The 22,352-nt window shown below is 40.8% G+C and overlaps 1 protein-coding gene across 1 annotated transcript in view; it reads left to right on the top strand.

The window, feature by feature from the left end:
• Positions 1–22,352, top strand: part of LOC139762455 (glutathione hydrolase 7-like) — a 302,740-nt gene that overhangs the window by 165,689 nt on the left and 114,699 nt on the right. Inside the window, exon 8 of the mRNA XM_071687364.1 lies at positions 19,566–19,916. Within this exon, the coding sequence (XP_071543465.1) occupies positions 19,566–19,592 (27 nt within the window). The 3' untranslated portion in view covers positions 19,593–19,916. The remainder of the gene's footprint in view (positions 1–19,565; positions 19,917–22,352) is intronic.

Here is a 22,352-nt window from a genome sequence, read left to right on the forward strand (position 1 = left end):
CGTAGCACAAGAGGATCAAGTTTGGAAGTTAGCCAGGGACAGTTTATGAGTCAGACCACTTTGGACTCAATTCTGTCAAGTAAGGATTCAGAGCTAGAACCACACCAGATATGAGAGCAGTACTTCATACAAGGACAAATCAATCCTTTGTATAAACAGAGCAACTGTTTGCAAGAAAATCATTTTCGACATCTAAACAAGACACCAAGAAAAAGTGGATTTTAAAGTAATACCAAGGATGTTTATTGAATCAGGAGGTGGAATTACAGAACTGTCAAAGAAGAGATGAGAGTTGTGTCTGGTTTTCTATAGAGAGATGGGTAGAAACTGGGTCTTTGAGGCATTAAACTTAACAAGATTTTGTGTACCCCACTGAGATATCCTGTCCAAGTCTGAGTTTATTGAGAAGGCTGTGTCAAGACGAGATGCAGATTGAGTGAGAGAAGGAGCAGAATTGAAAGATGTGGATTAATGCAGTGTTGAGTCACCAGCATAGGAGTGCATTGGATTATTTGTGGAGGAGAGTAGATTGTTAAAAAAAGGGAAAAAGTGTAATGGACAGGTCAGAATCTTTAGGAGGCATTGCTGTTGATAGAGAAAAGGTCCCCCTTTTCTCCATCAGTAGATGATCCATCAACAACCACAGAGGTAGATCAGCCAGAGAGGAGGCTACATACGAAGGAGCAAAGTTAAGGAGGGAAGCCAAATGAGGGGAGTGTAGAGATGAGAACCCAATGCCACACCATCAAAAGCTTTGGATATGTTGAGGGCAACTACACATGACTCCCTGAAATATTTCAGGGATGATGACCAGACATTAGTAAGATAGGAAGGAATATCACAAGTGAATCTCACCTTATGGAAGCCATACTGGTGATCAGAGAGAAGACTGTGATTTTCGAGGTGTTTAAGGATATGGGAGTTGAGGATGGATTCAAAGATTTTGGAAATGGTAGATGTCAAAGCAATAAGGATGATGATTAGAGGGGTCAGAACAGTCATTTTTCTCCAGGATGGGATGTATCAATGCATGCTTCCAAGAAGGAAAAGTTTTGGTTTTTAAACAGAGATGGAATAGACAAGCAAGCACAGGTGCAAGTTCAGAGGCACACTCAGTACTTGGGGCTGAATGCTGTCAGGACCGTAAAATAAGCCTTGCTTGTTTCCAGAGAGGGAAGTGCTTTTTGGACAGTCTGAAAAGAGATTACAGGAAGGGCATTGGAGAAGTAAAAGGAGCATCATGGGGTGAAAGAATGTTAGAGTCACTCAAGGTAGAGTTAGAGGAGAAACAGAAACCAAAGAGAGTTGTTTTGTTTACAGCAGAGACAGCTATGGTACCTTCAAATTGAAAAAAGTGAAGGAAGGGTAGAGTGTTAGAAGTTATTTGAGATGCCCGTGGCTGAAGACCAGAAAGATCTATTGATGGATGACAAGGAGAGGTTATCACACTTCCTTTGCATTAAGCAGTGTATTACCTCATGGATAACATGTTTGCAGTGATTATGGGCAGTGGTAAAAGCTGCATGGGAGCCAGAGGAAGGGGAGCTGCCTCTATCAGCCTGATATGGCTGATCCCTTGACTGAATGGTCTCAGAACTGGAACAGTTGAACCATGGATTAGATGAGGAGGTCGTCTTGGAGTAAAAGGGGATAAATTCTTCCATTCCTGCAAGAACAACCTCTGCTATGCATTTGGCAGAGATAGAAGCATCACATTAGAGACAGTCCGAAAAAGAAGTTATTTATTCCACTCAGCTTTGTTGAAGTGTTAGTATTTACACCTAGAGGGGGCTGCTTTAGGGAGAGATGCCATTAAGATAGATACGTTTATGAGAGTGTGATCTGATGAACCAATTAGGGCTAAGATCGTGTACTTACAGCAGGATGGACTAGAGATGAAGAACAGATCCAGAATATTAGGAGGTTGGTCCTGGCATTCAGGAATATGGGTGGGGTGGGAGATAATTTGTTCTGAATAATTGAGAATGGACCACATTAGGGCTTCAGTCCCTCCACCATCCATATGGGGGGAATTCAGCCATTGTGTATGGTGAACGTTGAAATCACCAAAGTAGAGGATTTCGGCTTGCGGTTGAGAGGATGGCACAGTCTCATATGGCAGGAGTTTAGATAGTTGAAGGAAGATTTAAAAGTTGTAGAATTAGGAGAGCAATAGGTGACACAGGAAAATGTGGTAGTTGGGAGAGAGACCTTAAGCAGCATAACATTAAAGTTTGGGGACACAAGGCCCTTGAGGCATGCAACAGGTGTATTGATATTAGAATAAGTGCAAACACCACCTGTTAAGCGGAATTGTGAGTGAAGGCTGTAGTTAGATGTGAAAAAGAGAGTAGTGAGAATATAATTTAGACAACTGTGTCTCAGAGAGAAAGAAGATATTAGGAAAGGTGCTAGACAGATGGTGTTCAACTGAGGAGAGGTTATTAAAGAGACCACAGATGTTGGTATAGTGAATAGAAAAAGAGGAAGGCCTAACAGAGAGAAAAAGGTTATGGGAGGGACCAGTACTGCTGCCAGAGCTCTCTCTCTGACTGGTAGTAGAATCAGGCAGAAACCCGCTGTTTCTTAGGGCCCCGTGATGCCAGGGACTAGTAGCCATAGATTTTATGAACTATGTCATGATGATACTATAAGATTTTTGAGTGGACAGGAATTTGCTAGAGCACATATGTGAAAAAAAGTGATAATAAGCAAGGTTTGAGTAGGGTAGCCCATCTATCAAGGTCAGCAAGGTCTAAGTGGCATGAGGGGTGACTCTATCCCTCAGTCTAATGGTTCCCTGTGATTATTCCTGATTAAGGAGTATTAGAAAGGATTTGCACCAACTTGAGATTAGTGTCAAACTCAAGACAATTATGAAATTTTTTTTTTTTTCATACTATTCGCCATTTCCCACGATAGTGAGGTAGCGTTAAGAACAGAGGACTGGGCCTTTGGGGGAATATCCTCACCTGCCCCTTCTCTGTTCCTTCTTTTGGAAAACTATAAAAAAAAACGAGAGGGGAGGATTTCCAGCCCCCCGCTCCCTTCTCTTTTAGTTGCCTTGTACGACACGCAGGGAATACGTGGGAAGTATTCTTTCTCCCGTATCCCCAGGGATATTATGAATTTTTTTTTTTTTTTTTTTTTTTTTTTTTTTTTATACTTTGTCGCTGTCTCCCGCGTTTGCGAGGTAGCGAAAGGAAACAGACGAAAGAAATGGCCCAACCCACCCCCATACACATGTATATACATACATCCACACACGCAAATATACATACCTACACAGCTTTCCATGGTTTACCCCAGACGCTTCACATGCCCTGATTCAATCCACTGACAGCACGTCAACCCCGGTATACCACATCGCTCCAATTCACTCTATTCCTTGCCCTCCTTTCACCCTCCTGCATGTTCAGGCCCCGATCACACAAAATCTTTTTCACTCCATCTTTCCACCTCCAATTTGGTCTCCCTCTTCTCCTTGCTCCCTCCACCTCCGACATATATATCCTCTTGGTCAATCTTTCCTCACTCATCCTCTCCATGTGCCCAAACCACTTCAAAACACCCTCTTCTGCTCTCTCAACCATGCTCTTTTTATTTCCACACATCTCTCTTACCCTTACGTTACTCACTCGATCAAACCACCTCACACCACACATTGTCCTCAAACATCTCATTTCCAGCACATCCATCCTCCTGCGCACAACTCTATCCATAGCCCATGCCTCGCAACCATACAACATTGTTGGAACCACTATTCTTTCAAACATACCCATTTTTGCTTTCCGAGATAATGTTCTCGACTTCCACACATTCTTCAAGGCTCCCAGAATTTTCGCCCCCTCCCCCACCCTATGATCCACTTCCGCTTCCATGGTTCCATCCGCTGCCAGATCCACTCCCAGATATCTAAAACACTTCACTTCCTCCAGTTTTTCTCCATTCAAACTCACCTCCCAATTGACTTGACCCTCAACCCTACTGTACCTAATAACCTTGCTCTTATTCACATTTACTCTTAACTTTCTTCTTCCACACACTTTACCAAACTCAGTCACCAGCTTCTGCAGTTTCTCACATGAATCAGCCACCAGCGCTGTATCATCAGCGAACAACAACTGACTCACTTCCCAAGCTCTCTCATCCCCAACAGACTTCATACTTGCCCCTCTTTCCAAAACTCTTGCATTTACCTCCCTAACAACCCCATCCATAAACAAATTAAACAACCATGGAGACATCACACACCCCTGCCGCAAACCTACATTCACTGAGAACCAATCACTTTCCTCTCTTCCTACACGTACACATGCCTTACATCCTCGATAAAAACTTTTCACTGCTTCTAACAACTTTCCTCCCACACCATATATTCTTAATACCTTCCACAGAGCATCTCTATCAACTCTATCATATGCCTTCTCCAGATCCATAAATGCTACATACAAATCCATTTGCTTTTCTAAGTATTTCTCACATACATTCTTCAAAGCAAACACCTGATCCACACATCCTCTACCACTTCTGAAACCACACTGCTCTTCCCCAATCTGATGCTCTGTACATGCCTTCACCCTCTCAATCAATACCCTCCCATATAATTTACCAGGAATACTCAACAAACTTATACCTCTGTAATTTGAGCACTCACTCTTATCCCCTTTGCCTTTGTACAATGGCACTATGCACGCATTCCGCCAATCCTCAGGCACCTCACCATGAGTCACACATACATTAAATAACCTTACCAACCAGTCAACAATACAGTCACCCCCTTTTTTAATAAATTCCACTGCAATACCATCCAAACCTGCTGCCTTGCCGGCTTTCATCTTCCGCAAAGCTTTCACTACCTCTTCTCTGTTTACCAAATCATTTTCCCTAACCCTCTCACTTTGCACACCACCTCGACCAAAACACCCTATACCTGCCACTCTATCATCAAACACATTCAACAAACCTTCAAAATACTCACTCCATCTCCTTCTCACATCACCACTACTTGTTATCACCTCCCCATTTGCGCCCTTCACTGAAGTTCCCATTTGCTCCCTTGTCTTACGCACTTTATTTACCTCCTTCCAGAACATCTTTTTATTCTCCCTAAAATTTAATGATACTCTCTCACCCCAACTCTCATTTGCCCTTTTTTTCACCTCTTGCACCTTTCTCTTGACCTCCTGTCTCTTTCTTTTATACATCTCCCACTCAATTGCATTTTTTCCCTGCAAAAATCGTCCAAATGCCTCTCTCTTCTCTTTCACTAATACTCTTACTTCTTCATCCCACCACTCACTACCCTTTCTAATCAACCCACCTCCCACTCTTCTCATGCCACAAGCATCTTTTGCGCAGTCCATCACTGATTCCCTAAATACATCCCATTCCTCCCCCACTCCCCTTGCTTCCATTGTTCTCACCTTTTTCCATTCTGTACTCAGTCTCTCCTGGTACTTCCTCACACAGGTCTCCTTCTCAAGCTCACTTACTCTCACCACCCTCTTCACCCCACCATTCACTCTTCTGAAAACCCATACAAATCTTCACCTTAGCCTCCACAAGATAATGATCAGACATCCCTCCAGTTGCACCTCTCAGGACATTAACATCCAAAAGTCTCTCTTTCGCACGCCTGTCAATTAACACGTAATCCAATAATGCTCTCTGGCCATCTCTCCTACTTACATAAGTATACTTATGTATATCTCGCTTTTTAAACCAGGTATTCCCAATCATCAGTCCTTTTTCAGCACATAAATCTACAAGCTCTTCACCATTTCCATTTACAACACTGTTATGAAAATACTGGAAGTCATTTGACTTGTCCTAGTCTTGGAGCTCTATTGCAGTATATGAATAATATTATGTGTTAGTTTATTTTATGTTGTATTTTCATGTACATGTGATGTGATTTTGCTGTAAAATCAGATCACTTCATACCAAATTAGTTCTAGGAGTGTTTAGTTGATTAGAACTTAAATGACTTTGATATGTCTATTGGCCCAAGACCTGAGAGACTGTTTGCGTTCAATTCTATGGCCAGGAAACTGACAAAGAATGGCCCTTCCACTTATTTACACATATATATTTATTTATTTACTATACTTAGTCGCTGTCTCCTGCATTAGTGAGGTAGCGTAAGGAAACAGACAAAAGAATGGCCCAACCCACCCACATACACATATGTTTATACATAAATGCCCACACACACACATATACATACCTATACATTTCAACACACATATTCATACTTGTTGCCACACATGAAATGGCACCCCCTCCACCTGCTTGTGAGGTAGTACTAGGAAAAGACAACAAAGACCACATTTATTCACACTCACTCTATAGTTTCATGTGTAATGCACTGAAACCACAGCTCCCTTTCCACATCCAGGCCCCACAAAACTTTCCATGGTTCACCCCAGATGCTTCACATGCCCTGATTCAATCCATTGAATCACGTCAACCTGGTTTACCACATCATTCCATTTCACTCTATTCTTGCACACCTTTCACCCTCCTGTATGTTCAGGCCCCGATTGCTCAAAATTTCTTTCACTCCGTCCTTCCACCTCCAATTTGGTCTCCCACTTCTCCTCATTACCTCCACCTCTGATACATATATCCTTTTTGTCGGTCTTTCCTCATTCATTCTCTCCACATATTTTTTTTTTTTTTTTTTTTTTTTTTTTTTTTTTTTGTCGCTGTCTCCCGCGATTGCGAGGTAGCGCAAGGAAACAGACGAAAGAAATGGCCCAACCCCCCCCCCATACACATGTACATACACACGTCCACACACGCAAATATACATACCTACACAGCTTTCCATGGTTTACCCCAGACGCTTCACATGCCTTGATTCACTCCACTGACAGCACGTCAACCCCTGTATACCACATCGCTCCAATTCACTCTATTCCTTGCCCTCCTTTCACCCTCCTGCATGTTCAGGCCGCGATCACACAAAATCTTTTTCACTCCATCTTTCCACCTCCAATTTGGTCTCCCTCTTCTCCTCGTTCCCTCCACCTCCGACACATATATCCTCTTGGTCAATCTTTCCTCACTCATTCTCTCCATGTGCCCAAACCATTTCAAAACACCCTCTTCTGCTCTCTCAACCACGCTCTTTTTATTTCCACACATCTCTCTTACCCTTACGTTACTTACTCGATCAAACCACCTCACACCACACATTGTCCTCAAACATCTCATTTCCAGCACATCCATCCTCCTGCGCACAACTCTATCCATAGCCCACGCCTCGCAACCATACAACATTGTTGGAACCACTATTCCTTCAAACATACCCATTTTTGCTTTCCGAGATAATGTTCTCGACTTCCACACATTTTTCAAGGCTCCCAAAATTTTTGCCCCCTCCCCCACCCTATGATCCACTTCCGCTTCCATGGTTCCATCCGCTGACAGATCCACTCCCAGATATCTAAAACACTTCACTTCCTCCAGTTTTTCTCCATTCAAACTCACCTCCCAATTGACTCCACATATATATATACATATATATATATATACATATATATATACATATATACATATATATATACATAAATGCCCAGACATGCACATATACATATCATCCTGTACTCACAGACATATACATATATATACATGCACATATTCATACTTGCTGCCTTCATCCATTCCATTGCTACCCCACCACACAAGAAATAGCATCCCCTCTTTCCAGCGAGGTAGCGCCAGGAAAAGACAAAAAAAGGCCACATTCGTTCACACTCAGTCTCTAGCTCTCATGTGCAGTGCACTGAAAGCACAGCTCCCTTTCCACTTCCAGGCCCCACAGACCTTTCCATGGTTTACCCCAGATGCTTCACATGCCCAAGTTCAATCCATTGACAGCACGCCAACCCTGGTATACGTTCCAATTCACTCTATTCCTTGCACGCATTTCACCCTCCTATATGTTTAGGCCCCAATCGCTCAAAATCTTTTTCACTCCATCCTTCCACTGCCAATTTTTTCTCCTGGTTCTCCTCCTTCCCTCCTTTGTCAATCTTTCCTCTCTCATTCTCTCCATGTGTTCAAACCATTTCAACACACCCCCTTCTACTCTTGCAACCACGCTCTTCTTATTACCACACTTCTCTTGTACCCTTTCATTACTTATTTGATCAAACCACTTCACACGACATTTTGTTCTCAAACATTTCATTTCCAACGCATCCACCTTCCTCTGCACATCCCTATCTATACCCCATGCCTCGCAACCATATAACATTGTTGGAGCTACTATTCCTTCATACGTAATCATTTTTGCTCTCCGAGATAACATTCTCACCTTCCACCTATTCTTCAATGCTCCCAGAATCCCCCCTCCCCCACCCTGTGAACTACTTTTGCTTCCATGGTTCCATCTGCTGCTAAGTCCACTCCCAGATATCTATACCCCTTCACTTCCTCCAGTTTTTCTCCATTCAAACTTACCTCCCAATTAACTTGTCCCTCAATCCTACTGAACCTAATAACCTTGCTCTTATTTACATTTACGCTCAACTTTCTTCTTTCACACACTTTACCAAACTCAGTTACCAACTTCTGCAGTTTCTCACCTAAATCAGCCACTAGAGCTGTATCATCAGCGAACAACAACAGACTGCATACTTGCCCCTCTCTTCAAAACTCTTGCATTCACCTCCCTAACCCCCCATCCATAAACAACCTTGGAGACATCATGCATCCCTGTTGCAAACCAACATTCACTGGGAACCAATCACTTTCCTCTTCCTACTCATACACCTACCTTACATCCTTGGTGAAAACTTTTTCACTGCTTCTAGCAACTTACCACCCACACCATATACTCATAAACTTTCCACAAAGCATCTCTATCAACCTTATCATGTGCCCTCCTCCAGATCCATAATTGCTACATACAACAAATCCATCTGTTGTTCTAAGTATTTCTCACATACATTCTTCAAAGCAAACACCTGACCCACACATCCTTTACCACTTCTGAAACCACACTGCTCTTCCCCAATCTGATGCTCTGTACATGCCTTTACCCTTTCAATCAATACCCTCCCATATAATTTCCCAGGAATACTCAACAAACTTATACCTTTGTAATTTGAACATTCACCTTTATTCCCTTTGCCTTTGTACAATGGCACTATGCATACATTCCACCAATCCTCAGGCACTTCACCATGATCCATACATACATTAAATATCCTTACCAACCAATCATGAACACAGTCAACCTCTTTTTTAATAAATTCCACTGCAATACCATCCAAACCTGTTGCCTTGCTGGCTTTCATTTTTCGCAGGGCTTTCACTACCTCTTCTATGTTTACCAAACTATTCTTCCTGACCCCTCATACTTCGCACACCACCCCAACCAAAACACCCTATATCTGCCACTCTATCATCAACACATCAACAAACCTTCAAGATATTTACTCCATCTTCTCACTCCTTCAGTACTTGTTATTACCTCCCCATTACCCCCCTTCATCGATGTTCCCAATTGTTTACTTGTCTTACGCATTTTATTTACCTCCCCCCAAAACATCTTTTTATTCTCCCTAAAATTTAATGATACTCTCCCACCCTAACTCTCATTGTTTCCTATTTTAAGTTTTGTTCTACCTTTGATAACTTCACCATGAGCTGACAAGACTAGGAGTTGGGTATATGTTTATATAGAGGGTTCCCTTAGGGATCAATTTCTGTCCTAAGGTTGCCAAATGAAAGAGGTTCAGCCTTTATTGAAATTAAAGCTTAGTTAACATAAAGTGATGAGGATTGGACTCTGTGAAAGATGACCTTAAGCACTATCTAGTGGGGAATAAGTTTCAGGATTTTTGTGTGTGAGAGGGACTTAGGAATCCACACTTTACCTAACCAATTTTCAGGGCACCACCTTAAAGCAAACTTTAAAGGAGACAAGTATCTGCTGGCCAGTTTTAGAATCACATTCAGCAAACTGTTTATATCCTCCATTAGGCTAAAAGTAGAATTAACTTTTAGAGATTGACCTATGCACAAAACACAAAGAACTACTACAAATAGCCTAGATAGTACAAAAATTAAGAAAGCTGTGTTACTGTAAGAGGTTGCAGGCTGTAAATTTGTCCACCATGGAAGAGAGACTAGTAAGGGTGACATGATTACAACTTTTACATTTTTACATAATTTATATTCTGTGTTACTTTGATGGCATTAACAGTGAATATTTCCTTGAAAGATGCATAAATGAAATTAGGCAAAAAGCTTGTCAGAAAACATGTATTCATAGGGATGTAAAGGCAGCAGAGTTGTTGGCTTATGGAACGAGCTAAGTTTAGAGAATGTGATTTCAACTGTCATCATAAAAATTCAGAAAGTATGTAACAGAAAAAGGGTTATAGGCAGGATCCTATAACAATAAAGCTTCCTTACCATATGCACAAAAGTAATATGTTCTACATGGTTCTTATTAACCTAAGAGGCTATTGTCTATGTTTTTTTAATGATTTTTTACTAAATATCCTAACATCATTCTTCACTTTCTTCCTCAAATTCCAACTGTATTACGCAGGTCATTACATAAAATCAGATAAATTGACTGGCTTATAATTAAGAGTAACATATTAGCTATGTATATTTGCGTGTGTGGACATATGTATATACATGTGTATGGGGGGGGGGGGTTGGGCCATTTCTTTCGTCTGTTTCCTTGCGCTACCTCGCAAACGCGGGAGACAGCGACAAAGTATAAAAAAAAAAAAAAATTACAGGTTTATTTATTTATTTTGCTTTGTTGCTGTCTCCCGCGTTAGCGAGGTAGCGCAAGGAAACAGACGAAAGAATGGCCCAACCCACCCACATACACATGTATATAATACACATCCACACACGCAAATATACATAGCTATACATCTCAACGTATACATATATATACACACACAGACATATACATATATACACATGTACATAATTCATACTGTCTGCCTTTATTCATTCCCAGTGCCACCCCGCCACACATGAAATAAACAACCCCCTCCCCCTCATGTGCACGAGGTAGCACTAGGAAGACAACAAAGGCCCCATTCGTTCACACTCAGTCTCTAGCTGTCATGTAATAATGCACCGAAACCACAGCTCCCTTTCCACATCCAGGCCCCATAGAACTTTCCAAGGTTTACCCCAGATGCTTCACATGCCCTGGTTCAATCTATTGACAGCACGTCGACCCCGGTATACCACATCGTTCCAATTCACTCTATTCCTTGCACGCCTTTCACCCTCCTGCATGTTCAGGCCCTGATCACTCAAAATCTTTTTCACTCCATCTTTCCACCTCCAATTTGGTCTCCCACTTCTCCTCGTTCCCTCCACCTCTGACACATATATCCCCTTGGTCAATTTTTCCTTACTCATTCTCTCCATGTGACCAAACCATTTCAAAACACCCTCTTCTGCTCTCTCAACCACACTCTTTTTATTACCACACATCTCTCTTACCCTGTTATTACTTACTCGATCAAACCACCTCACACCACATGCTGTCCTCAAACATCTCATTTCCAGCACATCCACCCTCCTCCGCACAACTCTATCCATAGCTCACGCCTCGCAACCATACAACATTGTTGGAACCAGTATTCCTTCAAACATACCCATTTTTGCTTCCTGAGATAATGTTCTCGACTTCCACACATTCTTCAAGGCTCCCAGAATTTTCGCCTCTTCCCCACCCTATGATTCACTTCCGCTTCCATGTTCCATCCGCTGCCAAATCCACTCCCAGATATCTAAAACACTTCACTTCCTCCAGTTTTTCTCCATTCAAACTTACCTCCAAATTGACTTGACCCTCAACCCTACTGTGCCTATTAACCACCGAATTTCCAGCAACTGATGGTTCGGCACCATCTTTAGTCCTGACAAAATTACGTGAGGGAACTTAAAATTACTGCGGCCACCAGACTAGTTTACTGGGCGGCCACAGATGGCGTTGTGTGTAGGCCACACTTATTTCCATTCTTTACACTGCTTTTGTTGATGGTGATACTGCAATTCTGTGAGTTTCTTAGCTTATTTTGCTTAGATTTAATCCTAGCTATGGCTTCTAAGACACATGAAAGTGTCAGTCGTGGTGTCAGACATAAACGCCAGCACATATCAATCCAAGATAAAGTAGAAGTGTTGAAAAAAAATGGACCGTGGTGTTTCGGTGCGTAAGCTGTGTGACATCTACAGTATTGGTTCATAGGCTGTTTATGATATAAAGAAGTAGAGGAAGAAAATATTGGAATTCTATGCAGACAGCGATTCCAAGAAGCAATTGACGATTAGAAAACTATGAAAGATGGTAAGAGTACTGAGCACGATCGAGTGATGATGGAATGGTTTCATCACTGTCGGAATGGACTTGTCAGGTAGCATGATAATGGACCAGGCTAAGTTGTTCCATAAAGAACTTGAATTACAACATGAGCATAACTATAGTGAAGGATGGCTTCAAAGATTCAAGAAGCATCATGGAATTTCCATGAATTAAGTGTGCGGAGAAAAGTGGTCTGCAAACCAAAAAGGAACTGCTGCGTACGTGGACGAATTTGTGAAACTCATAGCTGATGAACACCTCAGTCCTAAGCAAATGTATAAGTATCTGTTTCATTCATTTATTTTATTCACATTTAATATTTGTTTGATTTAAGTTTCTACCAGTCCATGGTATACTTTAGACACATGGGAGATGTATAATTAGTGGGTTAGAGGTGTGTTGATAAATGATTATTATGTGACCACGGTTGGTCCAGCAAAATAGTTAATCCAGCAAGGCTTTGGAACCAAGAGTGCTGGAAAATTGGTGGCTTGCCTGTACTATATTAATCTTTATACAGCTTGATCAAAAGATCTTTTTATCATTATTATACATAATCACTGTTTTCCATGTCAGCAAGGTAGGGCCAGGAAACAGACGAAGAATGGCCCGTCCACTGATATACACATATATATACATAAATGCCCACATACGCACATATACATACATATACATATCAACATATAGAGTATTATTATACTTGATCGCTGTTTCCTGTGTCAGCGAGGTAGCGCAAAGAAAACAGATGCTTTATCTGTCAAATTAACTTACTGTTCAAAGGGAAAAGTAAGAAATGCTTAGTGTGGAAAATCATGTTACACTTTTAACAAAGTATAAATGGGTTAATAATGTGTATGGATGATTTCACAGGCTGTATGTTTCTGATCCAATCCATTGAATAAGGAAGTGAGATACTGTTAACATGTATATATATAGAATGAATGTTTTACATACTGTGGCCTAAAGACTTCAGTTTCTTGCAAAAAGTGATGGCATTTGTGACTGGAATTTAGTACATTAGTGATATGTGCTCATACATCATAATGCTTACATGTGATTTTTTTCCTGCAAATTTTAGTTTAATTTATTTAAAAGCATATGGTATGATTATACGTAATTCTTATTGATAACTAGCTGTATGAGGGGCAGCATGTTCCTGATCCACTCCATGGAATAGCGAAGTGAGTTCAGCTTCTTGTAAGAAGTGAAGGCATTTATGAATGGGATTTGGCACATGTGAGCCTTTGATATGTGTATACATGTGATTTTTCCAACAAATTTTAGTTCAATTTTTTTAAAAGCATATATCAGATTTTTGCTAATCAACAGCTTTATGAGAGGCTGTATGTTCCTGATCCTCTCCATGGAGCAGGGAAGCGAGTTAGGAATGATAAGACAGATTTATAGAATATATGTTTTATCCCTGGGGATAGGGGAGAAAGAATACTTCCCATGCATTCCCCGCGTGTTGTAGGAAGCGACTAAAGGGGACAGGAGCAGGGGGGCTAGTAACCCTCCCCTCCTTGCATTTTTACTTTCTAAAAGGGGAAACAGAAGAAGGAGTCACGTGGGGAGTGCTCATCCTCCTCGAAGGCTCAGATTGGGGTGTCTAAATGTTTGTGGATGTAACCAAGATGAGAAAAAAGGAGAGATAGGTAGTATGTTTGAGGAAAGAACCTGGATGTCTTGGCTCTGAGTGAAACGAAGCTCAAGGGTAAAGGGGAAGAATGGTTTGGAAATGTTTTGGAAGTAAAGTGAGGGGTTTTGTGAGAGGACAACAAGAGCAAAGGAAGGAGTAGCACTACTGATACAGGAGTGGTGGGAGTATGTGATAGACTGTAAGAAAGTAAACTTTAGATTCATATGGGTAAAACTGAAAGTGGATGGAGAGAGATGGGTGATTATTGGTGCCTATGCACCTGGGCATGAGAAGAAAGATCATGAGAGGCAAGTGTTTCAGGAGCACCTGAGTGAGTGTGTTAGTAGTTTTGATGCATGAGACCGGGTTATAGTGATGGGTGATTTGAATGCAAAGGTGAGTAATGTGGCAGTTGAGGGAATAATTGGTGTGCATGGGGTGTTCACTGTTATATATGGAAATGGTGAAGAGCTTGTAGATTTGTGTATTGAAAAAGGACTGATGATTGAGAATACCTGGTTTGAAATAGAGATATACATAAGTATACGTATGTAAGTAGGAGAGGTGGCCAAAGAGCATTATTGGATTACGTGTTAATTGATAGGTGTGTGAAAGAGAGACATTTCGATGTTAATGTGCTGAGAGGTGCAACTGGAGGGATGTCTAATCATTATCTTATGGAGGCGAAGGTGAAGATTTGTAGAGGTTTTAAGAAAAGAAGAGAGAATGTTGGGGTGAAGAGAGTGGTGAGAGTAAGTGAGCTTGGGAAGGACACATGTGTGAAGAAGTACCAGGAGAGACTGAGTGCAGAATGGAAAAAGGTGAGAGCAAAGGACATAAAGGGAGTGGGGGAGGAATGGGATGTATTTAGGGAATCAGTGATGGCTTGCGCAAAAGATGCTTGTGGCATGAGAAGGTGAGAGATGGGCAGATTAGAAAGGGTTGTCAGTGGTGGGATGAAGAAGTAAGATTGTTAGTGAAAGAGGAGAGAGGCATTTGGTCGATTTTTGCAGGGAAATAGTGCAAATGACTGGGAGACGTATAAAAGAAAGAGGCAGGAGGTCAAGAGAAAGGTGCAAGAGGTGAAAAAGAGGGCAAATGAGAGTTGAGGGTGAGAGAGTATCATTAAATTTTAGGAAGAATAAAAAGATGTTTTGGAAGGAAGTAAATAAAGTGCATAAGACAAGAGAACAAATGGGAACATCAGTGAATGGAGCTAATGGGGAGGTAATTACAAGTAGTACTGATGTGAGAAAGAGATGGAGTGAGTATTTTGAAGGTTTGTTGAATGTGATTGATGATAGAGTGGCAGATATAGGGCGTTTTGGTTGAGGTGGTGTGCGAAGTGAGAGGGTTAGGGAGAATGATTTGGTAAACAGAGAAGAGGTAGTGAAAGCTTTGCAGAAGACAAAAGACGGCAAGGCAGCGGCTTTGGATGGTATTACAGTGAAATTTATTAAAAAAGGGGGTGTCTGTGTTGTGGACTGGTTGGTGAGGATATTCATTGCATGTATGGCTCATGGTGAAGTGCCTCAGGATTGGCAGAATGCATGCATAGTGCTTTTGTACAAAGGCAAAGGGGATAAAGATGAGTGTTCAAATTACAGAGGTATAAGTCTGTTGAGTATTCCTTGGAAATTATATGGGAGGATATTGATTGAGAGTGTGAAGGCATGTACAGAGCATCAGATTGGGGAAGAGCAGTGTGATTTCAGAAGTGGTAAAGGATGTGTGGATCAGGTGTTTGCTTCGAAGAATGTATGTGAGAAATACTTAGAAAAGCAAATGGATTTGTATGTAGCATTTATGGATCTGGAGAAGGCATATATAGGGTTGATAGAGATGCTTTGTGGAAGGTATTAAGAATATATTGTGTGGGAGGCAAGTTGTTAGAAGCAGTGAAAAGTTTTTATCGAGGATGTAAGGCATGTGTACATGTAGGAAGAGAGGAAAGTGATTGGTTCTCAGTGAATGTAGGTTTGCGGCATGGGTGCATGATATCTCCATGGTTGTTTAATTTGTTTACGGATGGGGTTGTTAGGGAGGTGAATGCAAGAGTTTTGGAGAGAGGGGCAAGTAGGCAGTCTGTTGTGGATGAGAGGGCTTAGGAAGGGAGTCAGTTGTTGTTCGCTGATGATACAGCGCTGGTGGCTGATTCATGTGAGAAACTGCAGAAGCTGGTGACTGAGATTGGTAAAGTGTGTGAAAGAAGAAAGCTGAGAGTTAATGTGAATGAGAGCAAGGTTATTAGGTACAGTAGGGTTGAGGGACAAGTCAGTTGGGAGATAAGTTTGAATGGAGAAAAACTGGAGGAAATGAAGTGTTTTAGATATCTGGGAGTGGATGTGGCAGCGGATGGAACCATGGAAGCAGAAGTGAGTCACGGTAGGGGAGGAGGCGAAAGTTCTGGGAACGTTGAAGAATGTGTGGATGGAGAGAACATTATCTCGGAAAGCAAAAATGGGTATGTTTGAAGGAATAGTGGTTCCAACAGTGTCATATGGAAGCGAGGAGTGGGCTATAGATAGGGTTCTGCGGAGGAGGGTGGATGTGCTGGAAATGAGATGTTTGAGGACTATATGTGGTGTGAGGTGGTTTGATTAAGTAGTAATGAAAGGGTAAGAGAGATGTGTGGTAATAAAAAGAGTACAGTTGAGAGATCAGAAGAGGGTGTATTGAAATGGATTGGTCATATGGAGAGAATGAGTAAGGAAAGATTGACAAAGAGGATATATATGTCAAGAGGTGGAGGGAACGAGAAGTGGGAGACCAAATTGGAGGTGGAAGGTTGGAGTGAAAAAGATTTTGAGTGATCGAGGCCTGAACATGCAGGAGGGTGAAAGGCATGCAAGGAATAGAGTGAATTGAAACAATGTGATATATCGGGGTCGACGTGCTGTCAATGGATTGAACCAGGTCATGTGAAGCGTCTGCGTTAAACCATGGAAAGTTTTGCGGGACCTAGATGTGGAAAGGGAGCTGTGGTTTCGGTGCATTATACATGACAGCTAGAGACTAAGTGTGTATGAATGTGGCCTTTGTTGTCTTTTCCTAAGGCTACCTTGCGTGCCTGCAGGGGAAGGGGGGTGTCATTTCTTGTGTGGCGGGGTGGCAATGGGAATGAAGCAAGTATGAATTATTTATATATTTATATTGCATTGTCGCTGTCTCCCACGTTTGCGAGGTAGCGCAAGGAAACAGATGAAAGAATGGCCCAACCCACCCACATACACATTTATATACATACATGTCCACACACGCAAATATACATACCTATACATCTCAACATATACATGTATATACACACACAGACATATACATATATACACATGTACATAATTCATACTGTCTGCCTTTATTTGTTCCCATCGCCACCCCACCACACATGAAATACCAACCCCCTCCCCCTTCATGTGCGCAAGGTAGCGCTTGAAAAAGACAACAAAGGCCACATTCGTTCACGCTGTCTCTAGATGTCATGTAATAATGCACCAAAACCACAGCTCTCTTTCCACATCCAGGCCCCACAGAACTTTCCATGGTTTACCCCAGACGCTTCACATGCCCTGGTTCAATCCATTGACAGCATATCGACCCCGGTATACCACATCATTCCAATTCACTCTATTCCTTGCATGCCTTTCACCCTCCTGCATGTTCAGGCCCTGATCACTCAAAATCCTTTTCACTCCATCCTTCCACCTCCAATTTGGTCTCCCACTTCTCCTCATTCCCTCCACCTCTGACACATATATCCTATTGGTCAATCTGTCCTCACTCATTCTCTCCATGTAACCAAACTATTTCAAAACACCCTCTTCTGCTCTCTCAACCACACTCTTTTTATTACCACACATCTCTCTTACTCTATTATTACTTACTCGATCAAACCACCTTACACCACATACTGTCCTCAAACATCTCATTTCCAGCACATCCACCCTCCTCCGCACAACTCTATCCATAGCCCATGCCTCGCAACCATATAACATTGTTGGAACCACTATTCCTTCAAACATACCCACTTTTGCTCTCCGAGATAATGTTCTCTACTTCCACACATTGTTTAATGCTTCCAGAACTTTCGCTCCCTCCCCCACCCTATGATTCACTTCCACTTCCATGGTTCCATCTGCTGCCAAATCCACTCCCAGATATCTAACTTACTTCACTTCCTCCAGTTTTTCTCCTTTCAAACTTACCTCCCAATTGACTTGTCCCTCAACCCTACTGTACCTAATAACCTTGCTCTTATTCACATTTACTGTCAACTTTCTTCTTTCACACACTTTACCAAACTCAGTCACCAGCTTCTGCAGTTTCTCACATGAATCAGCCACCAGCGCTGTATCATCGGCAAACAACAACTGACTCACTTCCCAAGCTCTCTCATCCACAACAGACTTCATACTTGCCCCTTTTTCCAAAACTCTTGCATTCACATCCCTAACAACCCCATCCATAAACAAATTAAACAACCATGGAGACATCACACACCCCTACCGCAAACCTACATTCACTGAGAACCAATCACTTTCCTCTCTTCCTGCATGTACACATGCCTTACATCCTCGATAAAAACTTTTCACTGCTTCTGACAACTTGCCTCCCACACCATATATTCTTAATACCTTCCACAGAGCATCTTTATCAACTCTATCATATGCCTTCTCCAGAAACATAAATGCTACATACAAATCCATTTGCTTTTCTAAGTATTTCTCACATACATTCTTCAAAGCAAACACCTGATCCACACATCCTCTACCACTTCTGACACCACACTGCTCTTCCCCAATCTGATGCTCTTTACATGCCTTCACCCTCTCAATCAATACCCTCCCATATAATTTACCAGGAATACTCAACAAACTTATACCTCTGTACTTTGAGCACTCACTTTTATCCCCTTTGCCTTTGTACAATGGCACTATGCAAGCATTCCGCCAATCCTCAGGCACCTGACCATGAGTCATACATACATTAAATAACCTTACCAACCAGTCAGCAATACAGCCACCCCCTTTTTTAATAAATTCCACTGCAATACCATCCAAACCCACTGCCTTGCCGGCTTTCATCTTCCACAAAGCTTTTACTACCTCTTCTCTGTTTACCAAATCTTTCTCCCTAACCCTCTCACTTCACACAACACCTCAACCAAAACACCCTATATCTGCCACTCTATCATCAAACACATTCTACAAACCTTCAAAATACTCACTCTATCTCTTTCTCACATTACCACTACTTGTTATCACCTCCCCATTAGCCCCCTTCACTGATGTTCCCATTTGTTCCCTTGTCTTACCTACTTTATTTACCTCCTTCCAAAATATCTTTTTATTCTCCCTAAAGTATGAATTATGCTCATGTATATAGATGTATATGTCTGTGTATGTATATATATGTATACATTGAAATGTATAGGTATGTATATGTGTGTGTGTATGGACGTGTATGTATATACATATGTATGTTGGTGGGTTGGGCCATTCTTTTGTTTGTTTCCTTGTGCTACCTCGCTGACATGGGAGACAGCGACAAAGTATAATAAAATAGATAAATGTTTTATACACTGTGGCCTAGAGTTCAGCTTCTTGCAAAAAGTGAAGGCATTTATGACTTGGACTCATTACACATAATCCTTTTTCATATGTGTTTTTGCCAGCAAATTTTAGTTTGATTTTTAAAAGCATCTGATATAATCATATCTAATTTTTATTAATCCACAGCTTATTCAGATGAACAAAGCCTGCAAAATTTGACGGAAATGCTCTTGAGGTCAACCAAAGATGAAGCCATAGACTCTTCAGTGACCCAAGCTAATCTTAATGTTCCTCTCCTTCCTGAACAAAGTGCTTCATCTGTATCTGTTATTGATACATATGACCAGTATGTCACAGCAATTGTGTAAGTTCTTGTGTACTTCTCCCTGTTGTCATAGAATTTCATTACAGAGTAATTGTAAGAAATAATAAGATGGCCACACCATTGTAAACTGTTAAAGTAGTTTATAACAAATTGTGGAATTAGGAGAATACTCAAAGAGCCAGGATTGGAAACATTAAACGATTGAGTGTAAGAGTTTGATCATTCAGGTTTCTGAAATGGCTTGCAGACAACTTCTCAACCAATTTGTGATCCACTTTGAAAACTTGATAAACAACAAGACATTAGCAAATGATTCAATAAAAATACTCGTATTTTAGTCCTCCCTGAAAGTGATAAAAGAATAGCATTAAGTATTTGTTAAACTGTATGACAAGTGTAAATGAAACTTGATAAACAATAAGATGTTAAGATACATTTCAAAAGTTTATTTATTAATATTGCATTGAATCATGGGAAATATAACTTTTCAACACTAGTAACCTTTAGGTCTTTAATGTGTTGAGCCACACAGTGCTCACAGCTTTGATTCATCTTCTGTGTCAGTAATGTGGCCTTCACACAAATGAAGAAGCCTAAGAAGATACTGACTAGTTGTTATAAAATTTAGATGATTCTGTATTTTGTCTTATAATCCATTGTTATCATCCTCATTACTTCCTTCCTATCATCCAGTTTCTCCTAACCCACTACTGAAATTGAAGTAATTGGCTAGAGCACCACTTAATGCCAACACAGATGCTCAGCATGCTACGCAGAGCACCTTCACCACCCACCTCACTTAGCTTCTGAATTTAAGTACTTGCCTCATTTTCATACAAAAACAGCACATGTCATTGATGTTATTCAGTAAGTTCTTGGCTAATATGTGCACTAAATATTAATTACACAGAGTATAGTATTAACAAAAATGCTGTAACAGAAATATGGATAGTGCAAAGTACAGTTTAGAACATTTGGCCAATAAAAACTTACATTTTACTTTGTGAATGATTCAGTAAAGTGTATTCTTTATATAATTTTTTTTTCTAATTTATAGACAATCCTTCGTTATGTTTTTAAATAATGCATGGACTAATGGTTATCTACGTATTCAGGAAAATAAAATATATTTAACTAGCACCTGGGGTTACATCACTAGTTTTTGTATCTTTCTCCTTTCACTCGGGGAATGATAAGGTAAATCATATTTTTAAATATATTTATACAGTCCTGTTTTGCTTGTTTATGACTAATTCATTCACCAGTAATGATTTACATGTTGTTGAGTATTAGGTAATATACAGTAACAGAAATATGGGTGGTACAAGTGTATAGTTTAGAGTATTTCCAATTGAAGGAGGGAAGTGTGAAGTGGTTGTCTCAGTTCAGAACATGCATCTTACTCAGTGACTGATACAATAAACTGTGTTCTCTAAATTTTTTTCTATACTGTTCTCTTTAATGGTTGTATAACATTCATGTAAGTTATGTGTTAAGAAAAATAATGGAAATGTGGGTGGTACAGTAGGATGTTTGCAATTTAGGTACACAAAGTGATGTGATTTGTCATATTTCATGATTTTTTTTTGACGATTGATATAGTAAATTGTATTTTATTTATGGTTAACAGATATTTCTTCTGTGTAGATCATGTCAGTAGATTCTTACATATTGCATGAACTAATAACTGTTTGCATACAAAGGCTCCAATTTCATCACATGATGAAATTGGTGAAATAGTTTGTAAATTCCGAGTGCCTGGAGTGAGTGAGAGTGGATGTTTCTTGTGGATGTCAGTAGTGAGAGGGGTTTATTCCTTACAAGCTCCTTTTTTCAGTGCATGATGTTCCACAGGTATACAGGCTTTCCCTTACTTTTGACATATGCAACTTACAATCATCTGTACGTACAACCGGGAAAGAAAATGTAAGTTAAGAAATTAAGATGATGAAGTATGAACTTAATCTTGAATTAAAGGTAAAAAGATATTACAGATTCATATAATAAAGCTGGCTAATAGAAAACGAGACAATCATGATAGAAATTGAATAAGATATAAGAATGTTGTACTGGTATATGAATTTTACATGCCATGCTGGCATGCGTCCAACTCACATCCATTTCAAGGTCTGAAAGGTCGCTCAGAACGGAACTCAGACATGTGTCGGGTAGGGGATGTACATGGATGAGAAGTGATAGAAGAGAAGAGCATGAGGCTTTGATTGACAATGTGGCAGTGAATGAAAGATTGAGAAAGGCCATGCTGAATGCTAGAGTTATAAGAGGGTTCTTTGGAGACTTACCATTTGTGGTTCTTGTGGGGATGGGGATCAGGGAGAAGCAGAGGTGTGGTGTAAGGAAGAATAGAGAGGTAAAAGTGTTGGCATGCGAGAAGATGAGTAAAAGAAAATGCAGGGAAGAATATGAAAGGAGGGTGACCGAAAGTTCAAATGGAAGTGCAGTGAATGTAGGGAT

Source organism: Panulirus ornatus, chromosome 3, assembly GCF_036320965.1.
Source record: "Panulirus ornatus isolate Po-2019 chromosome 3, ASM3632096v1, whole genome shotgun sequence".
Lineage (NCBI taxonomy): Eukaryota > Metazoa > Arthropoda > Malacostraca > Decapoda > Palinuridae > Panulirus > Panulirus ornatus.